The sequence below is a fragment of the Callorhinchus milii genome, unplaced genomic scaffold (genome assembly GCF_018977255.1).
Source record: "Callorhinchus milii isolate IMCB2004 unplaced genomic scaffold, IMCB_Cmil_1.0 Scaffold5, whole genome shotgun sequence".
Taxonomy (NCBI): domain Eukaryota; kingdom Metazoa; phylum Chordata; class Chondrichthyes; order Chimaeriformes; family Callorhinchidae; genus Callorhinchus; species Callorhinchus milii.
The window spans coordinates 38,380,508-38,393,339 of record NW_024704746.1 but is presented as its reverse complement, the minus strand read 5'-3'; the positions used below and the strand labels follow the sequence as shown (position 1 = coordinate 38,393,339).

Genomic DNA, 12,832 nt, shown 5'->3' with positions numbered 1-12,832 from the left:
CCCAGGGCCTAGAAGCAATACAGAGGAGAGCAATGAGGATGATCCTCAGGTGTTAGAGGAATGAACAATAATTAGACAAGCTAGGACTCTTCACTCTTGAGAAAAGACTCAAGACTGAAGAGCCCAAGCTCTATAAGTTATCAGAGAATAGCTTATAGAGGTGTACAACATTTTAAATGCGATTGAAAAAGTAATGCAGGAAAATATTTTAGGATGCACAAAGACAGTACGACAAGAGGACATAGGTTTAGAGTTACAAAGGGCAGTTTCAGAACAGACACCAGGAAGGTTTTCTTTATCCAGAGAGTAATTAATGACTGGAACCAGGAAGGATGGTTCAGTCAAGGACATTGGAATCATTTTAAAAAAGAATTGATGCTGTGATGGGAGGATGGCAGGGTGGGTGTTGAGGATGAGATCAGTTGGGCTGAATGGACGTTTTTATCTGAATTGATCTTGCAATTTGTGTCCTTGAATTATTCAATTATGGGCGGGGTGGGGAGAGGGGTGGCTGAGACGGTCACCACAGCCTAATTCTGTTCTCAACCAATATCGATCTTCCAACCTGGGTTTCTGGAACGAGATGAAGAGTACAGACCCTAGTCAATTGAAGCACGAGTGAAAAGCTGTGGAACATTCATCTTGCCTGAAGCATCCGAGACCTGAAATTTCATCGAGTCTTAACTTGTTAGACCACTTTTGTCACAAATTTTAAGATTGTGCAGATTTTCAGGCTTAATTTTGAAGCTGTTCAGCCCTTTTACAAAATGTTGCCTTCCAACATAGGGTTGATGCTTTTAATCGGCAAGTTTGGCGCTACCTTGATTTCTAAGGCAAAATGATCTGTTAGGCTGGTCTCTGACCCCCTCCCTGGCATTATCCTCCTGCATATTGCAGAAATATGCAGATACTGTTCATAATGCCATATGCAGTGTTTGCCCTCAAGGACTCAAATGCTCTCATTCCTGGTCTATCCAACTCCACTATCCTTTAAATCCAGTTAAACCAAAACTCCACCGCCCGCAAACTCACTCGCATTAAACTCCTTACCCCCATCACACTAGTTCAGGCCAGGCTCCACTGGCTCCCTATCACCGAACAGATTGATTTCAAGATCCTCACACTCGTCTTCAAATAGCTTCATGCCCTGGCACCTCCCTACCCTCGACCAGCTTATTCCCCAACCCAGTACCCGCTGCCTCCAGGCTCAACTTGCTCCAGCCTCCCGCGTGTGCCTCCTGCCCACCGTTTCACCGCCGGCGGCCTCACTTTCAGCCACTCCACCAAGAAACTCTGGCACACACTCTCCCTCAATCCCTCCGCCTTGCTCCATCCTTCCCCATCTTCAGTTCGCCCTTGAAGACATTCCTCTGGGACCTCGCGGACGGTCACCTCCCTCATCCCCCCCCACCCCCGCCAGCTGTTGTTGTTCCTGTTGGATGCAGTCCCTTTTGGTATCTCAAGGCTTGGTAGGTCCATGTTTGGACACGAGATCCTGCGTTAATATTGCCAGGTGGTGATGCTCGGGGGCGGTGTCTCCCTCTTACGCAACGAAGCAGAGGAGGAACCCCTCAGTGGGAACTGAGTCTGTGTGTGAGTGTGAGAGTCTCAGTGTGTGTGTGTGAGTGTGAGTGTGAGAGTCTCTGTGTGAGTGGGGAGTGAGTGGGTGAGTTTGTGGCAGCGACGCGTAAAAATTAAACACCGTCGGAAAATGAGTCTGAGATCCCTAAGAGTTACAAGGCTTTGCTTTGCCAAACAGCGCACGGCAGCGAGTCAGAGAGGAGTCGTGGGAGGAGGAGAAGGAGGAGGAGAAGGAGGAGGAGGAGGAGGAACCTCCCGGGGGCTCTGGAAGAGTTCAAGGCAGGAGCCAAGTTACTGCCGTGCGGTGAGGAGTTTGCGGGTGCGCCTCAGCGCCTGGCACCACCCCCGCAATTCCTACTCTTGCGCGAACCATGGCCCGACCGACCCCCCACCGAGTTACCAGTCGGCGTTTCTCAGGTCTGTCCGAGAGCCTGAAGACTTCTGGAGTGAATGCGCTCGAGGGGTCACTTGGTTCAAGCCGTGGAGCCAAACGATGGACCACTCACGCCCGCCCTACACGCGCTGGTAAGCGATGCAGCGACGTGACCGTTCAGCGACCGTGGATCTCGGGTGCGCGAGAAAAACCAAACACGTCGTCGTCGTCGTCGTCGTTTCTTTTTTTGTTCGGTCCTGCTGCTCTTTAAAAAGTTGGTCAGGGAATCCCATGCAATAAATTGGGAGCCAGACCAGCGCCACCGCCGACATGTTACGCGTGCGCAGCTCCTTTCGATGTCGGGAGGGCGTCCCGAGGATGTGAACTCGAGCTGGCGGCCGGGATCAGGAGGGGTGGAGGGCAGGGAGGTGGGAGGATGAGCGAAGGTGCGGTCGAAGAGGACGGTCTCGATGCGGGTCTTGAAGGAGGCCAAGGGAGGAGGCGAGGCGAGGGGACTGTGAAAATGGAGTTCCAGAGGGTGGGGGCAGAAAGGCGGAAACCCCAACTGTCGATAGTGGGACGGGCAGGGTGGGGGACATGGAGCAGATCAGAGTCTGTCGAACGGAGGGAGCGGACGGGCCGGTATGGGTTATATAAAAATATTATAAGCATATGTATATGCTTACCTCCCCGTACCCCACTACACCACCCATTGCCTCCGCTCGGCCATCTCTGGCCTCCTGTTCGTCTCTCGTCCCCTCCGCTCCACCACCGGTGGCTGTGCATTCAGCCACTCCGCCCCGGAACTCTGGAACTCTCTCCCTCAATCCCTCCACCTGGCCCTCTCCACCTTCCAATCCCGCCTAAAGATCTTGCTTTTTGAGCGTGCTTACGGTCACCCCTTTAATTACTTAAATATAGGAACTTGTTGAATGGCCAAAACAGTTCTGCAGAGATGGGAATCTATGAACAAAAGTACAGATAAACAATAGGAATAGTCACTGCCAAGCTTTTACAAACTTATTAAAGTAATCAATCAATTAATTAATTAATACCCCATTTAAAAGGCGCTTCATGAATGCAAGTTGTTGCCGGGAGGAACAAGGCCTTGGAGGGGTTTAAGACCAGTGTTATATTGCAGTCAAGTTTGTTTGAAAACCTCATCATATCAATGCTGATATTTATAGTGTCATTTTAGTTTGGAATGGTTTGTAAAAGCTTGGCAGTGACTGTTCCTAATGTGTTAGCTGAACTTTAGTTCATAGTTTCCCATCTCTGCGGAATTGGTTGAGCCACTCAACAAGTTTCTTTGGTTACTGTGAGGTTTGACACACAACACACCATCTAGGTTGGAACATATAATGGAGGGTTTAAACGAAGATAATATCGTCTGCGAGAATAATACTCACAAGACTGTCAGTGGCATCTAGATACTCAGATCCATTATTTAAAAGTTCTGAAATCCTCAGTCTTCAATGATTAATTTTGTTTTCCTCAATGGAATAAGGCTGAGAAAGGACCAGCACTGGCTTTTAAAATGCGCATTTCAGTGATCATTTTGAGGCTCCAGCATCAGATGTCCACATGCATTTCATTACGAGCTGGCTTTTTCAGGCAAATGGTTGACAAAGGAGAAAATGCTTCATCCAGTGTTGTTTGAAAATTTCCATTTGGGAACGAACACTGTTGTCACTTGCAAATCAAGAATGAGGAGTGGACAGTGGACACTGTCATTTTCCCTACCAAAACTGTAGGCAATTTCAAGAACTCAGCTGTTTTGGGAGTACCACATAACCATGTCAACAACCCCATGGCCACTACAGAAATGCCCTGATCGATCCATAAAACATAACTGTACTTGTCAGCATTCACTTGGTGAGCCTGTTAATGGTGCCAGTCTGATCAAGCTGTAAAATATATAATGTCAGAACTGAAGCAAGCCTGCTCAGCTGGTATGTTTCAGTTCAATTACTGCAACCTATTAAAAGAATGACTTCTAGGGGTTTCAACACTTTCGTGTGTGAGACTTAACCATGGTGCTCATTAACAGGTTGTTAACTGATGAATTCAAGCTGACCTGCGGTGGAGATTTGCTCATCAATTATTATAGTAATGAGCTGTCAGTACAAAAGCTAGATTGGAAAGTGTTTGGTTATCTGGTTCATTGTGTTGCTTTTTGAGTGAATTGCATTTATGTGTCCAAAGAGAAAAGACAGCCAAGACTGCCTGCGCATTTTGTGTGCTTTTCCTTCATCAGATTTAGTTTCTGAATTCTTGTTGCCACATGTACCTCGGTTAGGCACTGCTGATTAATTAGTTTGACTTGTAGTCAATGTTCCATTTGCACTGCTAGCTGTAAGTTAAACATCATCTACTCAGGTGAAAATTTAACCAAGGGTTGCTTGGCAGTACTCAAACTCCTCTTTTCTCTTCAGCCTAATTGGATTTCTATTAAAAAAGACACCACAAAGACAGGTATTTAATACAATATTCAATTGATGTTGCGCCATTCTTTCTTTCTGAGGTATGACATTCACTCATATAGGTATAGGCACTGGGTATAGGTTTAGACTGATTCCTAGCTGTTGCTTTTGTGATATCCTATCTATTAATTTAATTGCCACAAGTCAAGGTGTTAGAATATGTCTTCACAATGTGTAAAGTCATTAAAAGAATAACAACAAAATTCCATTTGTAAAGCGCCTTTCACATTGGGCGCTTCCCAAGGGGCTGAACAGTCAGGGATCAGGACCCTAGAGTGGGGGGCAGGGCTGTGATGAAGGAGTAATCATGATGAGCCTCTTTCATTGGAGTGTTCCACACTGAACAGCTCTGTGTGATTTTGCAACTTTTTTTATATGCCCATGATTTCTCCTCTTTCCATTTCTATGGACATAGACAGTTTTCTCCGACCTTGACCAGGAGGTTACTCATGTATCAACCTGGCAGTAGGTTGTTTCACTGCAGGGTGGGTGGGTAGGGGGAAGAACAGCCAAGCCCAATCCTGTCCTCAGATCACATCCACACAGATTACATTTTCCAACAGGGCCCACTGGAGAGAAATCGGAAGCAGGAACTCCGGCTGATAGCTTCCTTTCTCGTTTCCCTGTGGGCTGTGGCCAGTTTAAGAGCTGACCACCATGTTGGCTGAGAATAGCTAACCCAGCATGAATCAGGAGGGATCAAACCTTGAATGATGCTTATCTGATCTGTACACTGTATATCATACAGATTTTATTGATTGGTATATTTACTCAATGGGTTACTGAGAAGAGATAATGGAAAGCACCGAAAAGCTCTTTCCAGGAACCTTACTGAAAGTGGCAAGCCTCCAAACGGACTGATGGCTGAACAGTCTGTAATGTAAATCCGTGACCTCCTAACAAGGCTAAGTTCCCATCAACTGATCCTTCAGAACCATCTGGATGGCTTACTGCATATAAGTAGTTTGAATGCAAAATATCCATATCAACCTTTGTTCAGTTTAAATTTATTACATAAAGTTCTAAAGTAGTGGTTTGCAACTAAGAATATCAGCGACTAATTACCCCTAAACAAGACCCATTTAGTATTTTCTAATGATGGGTCTAAGATTGATGTGGAAATTATTGATTCCCATCCTAGTCTGAGAGGGACTTGAGGGTTTATTAGGACATACAGTTTAGGAATCAGGAAGTTGAACTTTGTGTATGTTTGTTCCAGGTTTGTTGATGGTGAACTTAATGTGTGCTATAATGCACTGGACCGTCATGTTGAAAATGGATTGAGAAACCAACTTGCAATCATTTATGACAGCCCAGTTACTGGTACCAAACAAAAGATTACGTATAAAGAAGCTTTGGAACAGGTAATGTAGACTTCCCAACGAAGGTGCTTTATTTTATTGGATTTGAAGTTCACTAGTAAATTATATTGAATCAAAACCCACAAGGATCCTTCTCTGATTTTGTGATGAGCCAAATTGCCTCTGTGATTCTATGACACTGGTAGCTTAAAATAAAAGCTAATTCTATTGTCTGAGAAACCTAACCATATATCTTCAGGTATGCGAAGGCAGTGTACATTCTGTTGCTTTGTCAAACAAAAGAAAAAATCAATTGAAATGGCTAAAACTTGATTGTGCTTTGTCCCGCACCAGAAAAAAAATCACAATGATAAGGAATCTGTGGGGAAATACACATTACAAAGTCAGAACAGCAAATTGTGCAATCGAACAGCGGGGGCCTACAAATGTTGTAGGACAACTATGTTGTACTCTGAGGATCCTGATCCATTTTGTCACATACACAAAGGAATGTCCTCACCTGGGTGAAATAAGACAAAAGAATCTCCTTGAACATTTTTACTGTCTTTAGCTTCCTACATTTTACAAAGTGAAAAAATGCTTTGGGAGAGGGGGAGAACTAACTAATTTAGGGGTTAGTGCATATGTCTACAGTTGCCGAGCTGTTTTCCCAATAGCTAACAAATCAGATTGTTGTGAACAGTGATCTGTGTTGTGCCACTTCGTTGTGTACTTCGTACTTCGTTGTAGAAATAAGGGAAACATTAATTTGTGGAGGAGGGGAGGCGGGTGGGACTGCACTGGTCAGATGTTGAAGTTGAGTGAACAAAATGTACTAAGTGTTTTTGATTGCTTCAAAAATGTTTCGATTGTGAGAAGGAAAATACAGTTGAAAATTAATGTTTCGTTGAATAAAAAAAATTACTGTTGTTGCGTCTTGAAAATAATAACTGTCTTAAAATATTTAAAATGGTCTGGGTTCTTGTGTTTGTTTGAATGCTGTAGGTTTCAAAGCTGGCTGATGTCCTGGTCAAACAAGGAGTACAAAAGGGTGATCGAGTCACCATCTATATGCCAATGATCCCCCAGGCAATATATGCTATGCTGGCTTGTGCTAGGATTGGAGCTATACATAGCTTGATCTTTGGTGGATTTGCTTCTAAGGAGCTTTCTGTTCGCATTCAGCACACCAAGGTAATCAATAACATCACAAGAAACATAAATTGACAACTCAGTGGTTCAAACTGAATGTATTGGGCTATGATTTAGGGAAACATGGTTTCTTTTAGAATCAACATCTGATGAGTGTGGTTGCATTATAAGCGGCTTCATTATATCACTTAAACTTCAAAATGACTCACTGAGGTTTATCTTCTGATTGAATGAATTCATCTAGAAAATAGATTTTTACTCATAGCACAGTCTGAGAAACAGCCCTTTTGTGTGAAGCATTTGTTAGCTGTTTGGATGTGATAAGGTTACATCGAATACAGCTAGCTTATTAGTTCCCAGTATGTTTTCATTGTTAATATTCGCTGGAATATCATTTTATTTTTATTTAAGAACTCAGAAAAGAAGACCTTCCAAATTAAGAATGCATTTTAAGAATTTTTCTTTTACAGTTCTGCACAGTCCTAAATCTTAAGACAACATAGTCTAACAAGCTGACACTAGTTGGAGTTTCAGGCCTCTGAACCCCTTCTGCACTCTACTTTGTGAAGGTTTCTGAAGGATAAAGATGCAGCGAATACACTGAATTGTACAGTATGTCCATTGGCCCAAACTCCCAATATTCCAGCCCTGCTTAAGCATGTCTACATGTCTTTCTTGTGTGTGGTTTCTATTCTACCTGGTAGAGATGAAAATAGTATAGTTTGCTAAACCAATTAGATGTAAAAGACAAGTTATGTATTTAAAGAACAAACTGAGATAATAGCTTGAATGACTAGTAAATAGTTTGCAGCATGGATGGGGATGATTGAGTGTAGTATCAGAAAGGTAAATACAACTTCTCTGGCAACTTTACATTTTTCGGGATTCAAAATTTCATACCACTTATTTCAGTCAATTTAATATTCAAAGATGCATTAATTGTGCGGTACCATTTACAAATGACCATTATTTGTATATTTCCTGCCCAGGCCCGAGGGCTTTAATTTGTTAGTGAAATTAAAAACAAATGAGTATTCTTGTGAGGGAAAATTTCTAAGCATTTGCTTTTAATGTGGAGGGAATGGTATTTTTTTTTTGAATTGTGTCTTTGAGCTGTTTACTTTCTTCTATTCTAGCCAAAACTGGTTCTAACAGCATCATTTGGGATTGAGCCAGGGAGAAAAATAAACTATGTGCAACTGTTAGATAAAGCGTTGGAAATGATACAGCATAAGGTGAAAGTCATCATTTACAATCGATATAACATGGTATGTATAACCAATTTGTATAACACCCTTCAAGATTTAAGCAAAATTGTTTTGATGATCATCAATTTTGATGATCAGTTTCGGCTATCGTGGGATTGTGTCTTACCTCACAGTTTGCGAGTTTGGCACAGTGGAAGGAATGGAAAATAACTGTAGTCTTCTCAAATTCTGAACTTGGAATTGTGGGACATTGTTGGGGCAGTGCAGTTTGACTCAGCATCTAACAATGTTAAACATGATCTGGGAATACGGATTGCTGTTAATAGTGAGGCAAAAATTCTGTTCTGTCATCAACAGCAGCATGTTTGCTGTTGTCGGCCACTAATAAGTTATTTCAATAATGTAATTTTAATTATAAATATTATTATTAATAATAGTCATGCATTGCCAAAAGCACTGCAGGTTACACTGAATAGAAGTATACACAAAGTTTTGCTTTCTAGTAGCGATGAACATGAGACATATAAATCATTGTTTAACAAAACCAGAATTCGGTTGAGTGTCATGCACATGTGCATTGCTTTAGTGCTGTTGGCCACTAGTGATAGGATTTCCTATTATCAATCAGGCATTGCAGAAGGCCCTGTGAATAAGATTCGACAAATTATGCTGGTGCTAACTTTGTCTTCAAGTGTTTTTTAAAATGATGTTGCAGGAAAGGGTCCCTTTGACCCGTGGCCGTGACTTGGATTGGGACGAAGAGATTTCTGCTGCTCAGTCCCGTGACTGTGTCCCATTGAATTCAGATCACCCCCTGTACATTCTCTACACCTCCGGAACTACAGGACAGCCAAAGGTATCAATTGTGTAACCTTCATGTGTCTTTGATTTTCCCACATCCAAATGTGTCATAAACTTGAATTTGAGTTTTGCTTGGAGTCATAATGATGCTCATGACTGAAGTATAACTCACGGTAGCCATGAGAAAAGAAATTTATCAAAATTATGTAACATTTCTGGAAGGTATGTGGGAGCGCCTTTTAAGATTTTTAATGTATTGAAGTTGTTCACAGACCTGCCTCTTGAAGAGCAATTCACTTTACAGTGTACTCTGTGAAGTGCTTTGAAATGACATATCAAATGCAAGGATCATTATTGTTATTTGAAAAAATACCAGGACGAAGTAGCAAAGTTCGAGTGCTCTTGAACTAAACAACAATAGTAATTTGCATTTATGTATGACCCTTCACATAGGATAACCTCTTGGAGCACTTCATTGTGGCACGTTCGAAGGCCTGAGCAAGGGAGAAGCGGGAGGAAAACATTGGCTCAGTCTAAGAGATATAACAACTTGGATTTATATAGCGCCCTCCAAGCCGGATGGCATCTCAGTGCGCTTATAAGAGATAGGTTTTAAGATGGGATTTAAAGACTGAGAGAACTAAGCCCTTGGCGTGAGTGAGCAGGAAGCACCTTTGCTACTCTGGCTTAGTTAACAGTCATATAATACAACTAATGCAAGTCCTGTAATACAACTAATGCAATTATTCAAATAATTTTCTCTTAGCAGAATATCAGCATAAATCCAATATTGGTAAATAGCCAACATCAGAATAGACTTTTCTGGAGTTCATCTACTAAATGGAACTGATAGGCTGTTTCAATGTAAGATGTGTTCATGTGAAGATTTGGGCACTGAGCTGCCAAATTCAATAAATTATTGAGAAATCATAGTTGAGATGCTTCAATTTGGATTAATTTTGGCGATTAGCTTGCAAAAACATTTTTTATTGTTGGTGCCACATTTCAAAGAAATGTTGGTTTATTTCAGAAACTGCGGTTTACATCATCAATGCTCTTCACAACAATGGACGACAACAATAGGATTTTTGTCTGTATCCTCATTTCTGGGTACTTGTGTAGAGGACCACATGAGTGATCATAAACCAGTATGAGCTGGTGAGGAGAAAAGGAAGAGGATTAAAACCAAAATTAAATACATTCTATTGATGAAAGAATTTAATATTCATGGCTACTGCCTGTCAGGTTTATCTTTTTCATACATTGAAGCTGAACATTTCCAGTAATACCAAATTATGTGCACATTTAGCTGGTTCAGAATGATTCCCAAGACATATAGTGCTGGAGTCAAGCTGCCAAGACCACCTTGGGAAAGTGTTTTTGGCAGAGCATCTTTTTACCTGTGAAAGATGGTGGTACTTGTGGCCACGTATCTCAACCAGTGAAGTGACTTAAGAACTCAAAGAAGAGTTTTATTCATGAATAGATTCAAACATACCATCACCCAATGAATAAAAGCAGAGCCACCTTTCACAGCACTCCCACAATATCTGTGCCTTCAATTATCGGCTGTAGTATTTTCCCCTCACTCATCCTCATGATTATAACAATAATCCTTACAAACGTTGCAGTGTCTCAGGACATACTGTAAAGTGAATTGACTGTATATTTTGTGGACGAAACACAGCAGCCAGTTGCGCAGAGCAGTGTCCCACAAACATAGAGGCCAGTTCTCCCAAATAGATGTCTGCCTTCAATTAATTCTGTGAGAACAAAGACTAGCATGCAAACTCAAGGCCTGTAAATAAAAGTGGGACATTCCTGGCAACGTTTCACAGCCTTTTTTAAAAAAAAAATATGCTGTTGTTCCTCTCTGGCACTGAACAAAAATGTTTAGCTCAGATCTGAGTAGCACAAAGCACAAGTTATTGTGAGGTGGGTGGGGAAGGGATTCCTGCTTAATAATATGCACTTCAGCACTGGGTGCTAAAGAAATCTGAGCCCCCCCAACCCCCCTCACCCATGTTTTTCTAAACTGAGTGCAGCATTTTTCAGTTATATATTTCAGCTAAGATGAGTTTTTAAGTCAGTGACTTGTTCACATTTGTTAGCGTTACTATGGTTGATGTAATTTCTATAAATATATAAGTGGCAGGACTTCAGTCCTCAAGGCATTTTGTTTTTCCTCAGCACTGCGTGTTTGTAGTCAATGAGAAAGTCCCAAATTCAGTGAAATAGCAGCTCCTGCTTACTGATGGTCCTATTTACAGTATATGTACAACCAGCACACAGACATTTGGCGAATCCACATTCCTTACAATAAAAGAAAAGGAATACAAAGGCTATAAAACATCTATAATGATAAGACCTTTGCATGTTTTACTGTATAATATTCTCCTCATTGCCTTATCATTATTATTCTTTAAAGCACTTCTAGATATTTCCCTTTCATGAAAGCCACCATATAAATGCAGGTGTCAACCTGACTTAGATTGTGTTGCTGCACATTGCCACTGAGTTACAAGATTGTGGGTTCAAGGCCCATGTTGAGACTTTGGACTCACTTAATCTAGGTAGACACCACCATACAGCGCATTGTTGGAGTCCTTTAGATAAGATGTTAAACTGATGTCCTGTTTGCCTGTGAAAAATCCCATGGTACTATTCAAAAAGAGAAAGGAGTTTCTCCCACTGTCCTGGCCAACATCCCCAAATAATAATAATAATAATAATAATCCTTGCATTTGATATAGCACTTTTCACGTCGGGAGGACGTCCCAAAGCGCTTCACAGAACACACTGTAAAGTGAATTGACTGTATATTTGTGGGCTAACGCGGCAGCCAATTGCGCACAGCAATGTCCCACAAACAGTCGTAGATTGAAAATGTCCAATTTATTATTGTTTTGGGTTTTTGAGGGATTATTATTAGGTGTGTGGAGTAAGAAAACTTGCCCAAGGTTTCGCCCTGCCTGGAATTGAACTCAGGTCTCTCGCTTGCAAAGCGAGTGCTCTAACCACTGAGCTACAGGACTCCACAAATAAAATCGGGCATTCACTTCATGGCTGGTAACAACAAATTACCCTGGGCAGATTTGCTCTCAGGTTCATCAAAAAAATACACAGTCACTACACTTTACAGGAAATCCTGTGAAGCACTTTGAGATGTCCTCCCAACATGACATATATATCATATATATATATATCAAATGCAAGTTTCTTTTTTTAATTTGGTTGTTTTTCCTCTACATGAGTTGTGTGAGACACACTTAAGTCCTACCAGTTCTCCACTTGCCTGTAGGTTGGATGATCCTGAATGAGACTAGATTGCATGCCAATGGAGAGTAAAAGATTTGTGTAGGAAATTAAGAACATTGTTGTTTGCAGCCACCATCATTCTATGGCAAAGCTAAAGGAGAAAGCAAGTTGTCAGGTTGCAGCTGTGCTGTTCTGAAAGGGATTTAAAATTCAAATCATAATTATTTCAGATGCTTTTTTGTTGTTAACCAGCTATTAAACGGCACTTTAAAATCATCCTGCAATTTGAAGATGTAGTTTTTGGGATATGAGTAAATGATTGTCAATTCAGTGTCGTTAATCATATATTTGAATAACAACTTAGAAATTTTCTGAAATAATAATAATCCTTACATTTGATATAGTGCCTTTCACGTCAAGAGAATGTCTCAAAGTGCTTCACAGGATTTACTGTAAACTGTAGTGACAGTGTATTTTATAGGTTGAACACGGCAGCCTCTCCAATGAAGTTAATTGCTAATCTCTTTTCAGGGAATTGTGCGGCCATCTGGTGGGCACGCAGTAGTTCTGAATTGGACCATGTCAAACGTGTACGGGGTCAAGCCAGGGGAGGTAACGTTTCTATTTAAGTACTTGAGATTTTTAATTTACACCCCTTTAAAAATAATTTATTTA

At 41.4% G+C, this 12,832-nt stretch overlaps 1 protein-coding gene across 1 annotated transcript in view; it reads left to right on the top strand.

Moving 5' to 3' along the window:
• The first annotated feature begins 1,601 nt into the window (after nucleotides 1–1,601).
• acss3 (acyl-CoA synthetase short chain family member 3) overlaps nucleotides 1,602–12,832 on the top strand; it is a 36,250-nt gene continuing 25,019 nt past the window's right edge. The window contains exons 1-6 of the mRNA XM_007903782.2: nucleotides 1,602–2,106; nucleotides 5,657–5,801; nucleotides 6,744–6,932; nucleotides 8,027–8,158; nucleotides 8,814–8,954; nucleotides 12,689–12,769. Of these exons, the coding sequence (XP_007901973.2) occupies nucleotides 1,712–2,106; nucleotides 5,657–5,801; nucleotides 6,744–6,932; nucleotides 8,027–8,158; nucleotides 8,814–8,954; nucleotides 12,689–12,769 (1,083 nt within the window). The 5' untranslated portion in view covers nucleotides 1,602–1,711. The remainder of the gene's footprint in view (nucleotides 2,107–5,656; nucleotides 5,802–6,743; nucleotides 6,933–8,026; nucleotides 8,159–8,813; nucleotides 8,955–12,688; nucleotides 12,770–12,832) is intronic.